This window comes from Mastomys coucha, chromosome X, assembly GCF_008632895.1.
Source record: "Mastomys coucha isolate ucsf_1 chromosome X, UCSF_Mcou_1, whole genome shotgun sequence".
In the NCBI taxonomy this organism is placed as follows: Eukaryota; Metazoa; Chordata; class Mammalia; order Rodentia; family Muridae; genus Mastomys; species Mastomys coucha.
This window is the reverse complement of record NC_045030.1, coordinates 10,421,102-10,427,101: the sequence shown is the minus strand read 5'-3', so window position 1 is coordinate 10,427,101 and position 6,000 is coordinate 10,421,102. Positions and strand designations below refer to the sequence as shown.

General features: G+C 35.1%; 1 protein-coding gene across 2 annotated transcripts in view; it reads left to right on the top strand.

Annotated features, from left to right (window-relative positions):
- Positions 1–6,000, top strand: part of Maob (monoamine oxidase B) — a 93,854-nt gene that overhangs the window by 62,918 nt on the left and 24,936 nt on the right. For both annotated transcript variants that reach the window (XM_031373262.1, XM_031373268.1), the window contains exons 4-5: positions 2,719–2,823; positions 3,708–3,799. In XM_031373262.1, the coding sequence (XP_031229122.1) occupies positions 2,719–2,823; positions 3,708–3,799 (197 nt within the window). The remainder of the gene's footprint in view (positions 1–2,718; positions 2,824–3,707; positions 3,800–6,000) is intronic.

Below are 6,000 nucleotides of genomic sequence, written 5' to 3'. Positions count from 1 at the left end.
AGAGAGAGTTTTAAGTGTGTAACATTTAAATCAAAGATAGCTAATAATCCTTTCTATTCAGCCCTGCCTACCTTCTCACAATTCCCTACCTTCCCAGAAGTATCCTTGAAAGATCTTGGAGTTTTTTTATGGACTCCTACCATCTATTTTCCCATAAGTCCACTTCCCTGTTCTCTCTGGGGAACAAGAGGACAATGTAACTTTTTTCAAGCACCCTAATCCTTCTGGTGTCATAGTGCCCTATGCCATAGTGCTTAATTTGGGACACTTATTTAACTTTGATCATGGTGCTTTTGATATTAATCATACATAATATATATGATAATATAGACACACACACATATATGTGTGTGTGTGTGTGTGTGTGTGTGTGTGTGTGTGTGTAAAGAGATAGAGATTGATTGGCTAATGATTATTTCCTGAAAATTGACAGAGTCCCCATCCTCTATTCTCAAGTACACATGTGCATTGGTATGCATGAGAACACACATGTACACACATATACACTTTTGACCTACATACCTACTATAAATTAAATTGAAAGTTTTTATGTGTGACTTGTAATATTCCAAAGTAGTCATTTAAACTTATCTGTGCTTTATTTTCTTAACCTGTGATAGAAAAATTACTGTGCTGCATCACAGGGCTGTTTTGAGGACAAAACAAAATGCTATATGGAATTAGACTTTATAACTTGGCATTTAATAACCTGGGGGCTTATTCTGAAGTCTTTCATGAATTCTTGGATAGAGTTCAAAAGAGTCACAACTGCAAGACTGTTTATACCATAGCTAAACCTCTTGCAAGGCCTTCGCTTGTGTTATTTTATAAACTTCCATTTCCTCCCTCTCCTACTTACTCCCTGAAGCTTAAAGCTTTGAGAATTTTTTAATGAGTCCAACAATAGCTCTTTCCTGTGTTTATCAGAAACTTTCTCTCATCTAATAAAAGCATACTTGCTTTTATGAATCTGGCTAAGCTAAATCATTATCTGTTTAGAGAGAAGACACTGAGGACTATGGCATTCAACATGGTGTTCTTGGCATATTGTTTGGTCACCAATTTGCTCACACAGACTGATACTTCTCTTTAGAATTTTGAATACAACCCCTATATAAGAATATGGTTAGATTAGGATCACTTAGCACTTGGCCTCTGCCATCATCACCTTGTAGAAATCTTGTGGTTTAGAGAGCCCTGTACCTTACCTTGGATTATATTTCACCTAAACCCCTGAGCTGTAGTGTGGTGAGCAGAGTTGTGTAATGGACCTGCCAGCACCCCTCTGTTCCACATGACACTTTCTGTGCAAAGATGTTGTTTTTGGACAAAGGAGGAAAGTGTTGCAGAGAAGCACACATCTCACAAAGCTTCCTGCTTAGAAGATGAATGTAGGAGGAGCAGGCTGCCATCATTGGGTAAAATCTGAACTTCAGGTCATGGTTTGTCAGTTAACTCTGCTCTGGCCTAAAACCTGCCTTTCCTCCTTTTTCAAGTCAAGCTAAAGAGTCAGACATGGGGGTCTCCTTTTTTGAATTAATTAACTTGTACTCCCTGTAACTTAAGAAAAAAAGAATTAGAACTTGGAAAGGAGGGGATTCTACTAACCGGACTGCTTTGAATTTGAATCATATCTCTTTTCCAAGTATCTGGCCTACCCTGTAGGCTTTGGCCATGTCAATACCCTTCTCACATTGAGCTACTCTCTCTTTCTTCATCTGACTCTCTTTCCTTGAGACCTCATTCCTCCTCCTGACTCTTATGACCTATGGAGAAAAAAAATATATAGATCAACATGGTCACAAGAATTAGCATAAAACCTCTTCTCAGTTTGCTTCCCAATTGCCCTGACTATAAAATCAATACAAGATGAATCATTGCTGATTGACTTATAGTTACTGGGAAGCTTATTCTGATTCAGTTGAAAGACATTGTCATATCACCAGCCTAACATCTGACTGAGGTTTTTAAACAAACCTAAAAAAAAGATTTGATATGTATCTTTTAACTGCCATCAGCAAGTTAGGTCTCGCAGGTGTGAGCTGTATGTTGCCTTATTGTCAATATTTTATGGGGCTGTGTTCCTTTTTCTCTATGTCAATAACTTGCTCTTTCTAGTGGGGAGGCCTAGGTAGTATCATACTGCTTTCGAAGGAGACCCAGGATTCTTCATTTATCTTCTTTAATTTCCATGACTTCTGAAAACTTCTGTGTATATCTAGACTTCTGAATCCCTGGAAGAGTTTGATGGTCCTGTTTTGTGGCTCTTCCTTCACACATGTGGTTTCTTGCTCCTTCTCAATGGTGTTGTGTTTATAATTGTAATTCTCCAATTCTCTGTGTATACAATGGTGTCTGATTCTAAGATGTTTAAAAGTATTGTTGACAACAGAGATACTTTTTGGTTACTCTGTCCTGCACTGGCATTTAGATTTTATATGGTAAGGGTCCCAATTTCAGAGACAAACCACTTTACTCTGCTTAACTTTTCACCAAACTTATTTGTATGAAAGACTATTCTACAGGAGATGTCTATGCCAAAAAGTTGAACAGGATTGTATGGAGACAGGTGCCAGAAGATTTTAGTGTGCGTTAGATATCAGTCAGTCACGTATCAGTAGCTAATATGATTTTGCTCTTTAAAAATGGACAACTTCACAGATCTAACAAGATTTACATTGTGGTAAATGCTTGCTTTTAAATATATTTATCTCACAGGGAAAATCATACCCCTTCAGAGGCCCATTCCCACCAGTATGGAGTCCGATTACCTACCTAGATAATAACAACCTCTGGAGGACAATGGATGAGATGGGCCAAGAGGTAACACTTCCTAAAGCTGTTTTGACTACATATGTATTTTTCCTTAAGTCTCAGAAGAAAAAAGGTGCAATGTATCAATAATCTCACGTGTATAGCATAGTGTCCAGCACATACTAACAATCAATGAACATCAGTGAAATGAATGAAAGAATTTGTGTCTAACTTCTAAAAGAATGAGGGATGTCACACAAACTGTTATTTACATACACTTGATGGGCAAGTAGGGAAGTACGAAGACTTCTTGGGACAATATTTCTAATTTAGAAAATCCCCAGGACACAGAAGTTTCTTTGATTCTCTAGCACACCCAAACATGCAGCCCAAGAGTAAGTAAGTACATGGAAATTAACTGAATACTCTTCTGATTTTGAGACAATTAGCAGCAGTTCTTTGATCCTAATTAGATAGTTAAATTTATGAGTGACTTTTGTAAGTTATAAACTTAATTCTCCTTACCTGTAGCTTCACTGTACATGGTTGTTTTTAATCTATGACCAACTGCAGTTGGAAAATATTAAACAGAATATTCCAGAAACAGAGACCATATTCACAGAACTTATTATAATACATTGCTAGAAGTGTTTTGTTTTATTTTGTTAATATATTGCTATGTACAATGTAGCAATTACATTTTATTGTAACATATTCATATAAGAAAAATATATTTATTCTTAAAGAACATTATTATAAACTGAGTGCTATAGATCTGTGACAGAAGAAGCAAACAGGCATTGAAGTTTATGCTATTTGAAAAACTATTAAGGGTACTTCGACAAATTAAAATTTAAAATTTTCTTCTTTGAGTCAGAGCTGTACTGTTGTTCACATAACTTGCTAAATGGAAAATTGTCTTCTTCTTTCTTCTTTAATGCATCTGAACCTAGATTCCCAGTGATGCTCCATGGAAGGCACCCCTTGCCGAAGAGTGGGACTACATGACAATGAAAGAATTGCTAGATAAGATCTGCTGGACCAAGTAAGACCTTTCATTAAGCAAAAGCATTTACTGTAACAATGCTTGGTGTTTCTTTTAGGTATGCCATTTAACAGGCATGAGGCAAGGAAGTATCTGCTTTATGTCTAAACCCATACCACTGGCTACATGAAGAGGTGAAAGATACTGAAACTAAGTATTCCCTTAAAGATAGATCTATTTTATTACTTTGCTGTAGTTTTGCACCACCACAGTGCTATTTTCCCCATAAAGTCCTCAGAATGATATAGAATAATCCACCTTTTTTACTTAGAATGTTTTAAAGACCAGTGGTTTAGCAGTCTCACTTAACCAGGTTGTTGATGTAAGACTAGTTTTGTATTCATTACTAGTGGTGCAGATAGCATAGGCATTTGAAACATCATTTGTGATAGAGTGCAAAGCTTCAGTGATCAAAACAGTGACTTCTAGGTAATTCACACCCTTAGATGAAACAAGTGAGTTGGCCTACTTGTCCCAATTAGTGTAAAAGCTGTAGTGTTGAAAGTAAGGCTGAAGTTCTGATTTGCAGCAGGAAAGTGGAAAGGATTGCAGGGCTTCAAGTTCAAGCCAAATTCAGGCCCATAAGTAATAGAACTGGGTGCCAAGTTCAAGAGTACTATCCTGTAATGCTAAATCACATTTCTTAAAAAACTATTTGACTCTGAAGTTGGTACTTTCACATTCTGGATGTTAAGGAAGTGATAGCACTGACCACTTAAAGTAAAACTTCAGACATGTCTGTTGATTTAGATATGTCTGAATAATAAGAAAGTCTTGTTAATTAAGCTTATAATTCATCTTAAAGACAGTGGAGACAAGGAAGGAGGAGAGAGAGAGAGTGAGAGAGAAAGAGAGATGGGCACCCAAGAGATGAGATAGACTAGAGGTTTTAAAATTATGTTGTGAAGGAATACATAGTAGTTTAAAAATTAAAATTAAACACACAGAAAAGCAGGATTCCATAGAGTAGAAACAGTGATATATATAATCTCCTGTCTGAAAACTTATAATTTGATTTATAATGGACATCCACTGCCAAATATTTCCTGAAAAATGAATGGTACAATGTAAGTATCTATTACTGTTCTGTTGGACAATATGACTACCTCAAGGTTTTCAATATTGTCATTATTATATAATATGCTGCATATTATATAGCATGCCTTTGAAAGCACTCTATTGTGAAATGATCATTTGAGCCATGAATTGATGCCTTTTATGCATTAAACTGTTGAAGAATACTTATCTCTGCTATTAAATACTTGATAACAGAATATGGCTTATAATAGAATTTATTTTTATTGTAATAGAATTCTATTTATTTATAAATTTTTTAGATTTCCAATCTACATCTGTTCTAGATCTTCTGTGATGGAAAGCTTTTAATAAATTCAGTTTGATCTTTTGTCCCCAAAGAGCTTTTAGGCACCTTCAAAATGGAACCAGTTTTGTTTCTTTGAGATCATGGAAACTTGCGATATACTGCCACAGCCTTGACCTCAGCTAGTGAATACCCTTGGTTGTCAACGCACAAAAAGAATGTTGAGATATTTATGTAAACAAGAATCAGACCATTTTCTAATTATTCCTAAGGAAGATATGCATGAGATCTTTTGTTGACTTTAAAGAAAACAACACGCAGAACAACTAACCTATTCTGATTCAAAGTAAATCACAAACATATTCAAAGACTAATGCTGACCACTTCTCTAGTTGTAATTTATAAAATGTTCAGAAGCACAAAATGTATTTTCAATGTGATCATAGATGTTCAATTGCCTTTTAGAAAAACTATATCTAAAAAAATGACACATCAAATGAGACTTATATTACCTTTTGGATAACAGAAATATGGAAAATACTCATTGCCTCTTTTTTTTTTTTTGAAATCTTAAGAATTTCCAAAGCACATTTAATGTGTATGTATTTTTAGAGAGAAATTTAGTATATCATATATCTTTTTAAAAAATCAACAAGACAAAAATTACAAAATCTTATTTTACTAAACTGCTTGACCTTTCCTCCTTTAAATGCTGTAAAGCTCATTTCTTTTCTTACTGAAATTCCCAGAGTAAATCAAACAAAAGATTAGAAATATACCTACCTGACACATAGAAGCACAGTTCCACTCCTTTATCTGCAGCTTCAATTAATCATTATTAGTCTTTCTCCAGAAAGAACATTTTTCATCATGGGAGACA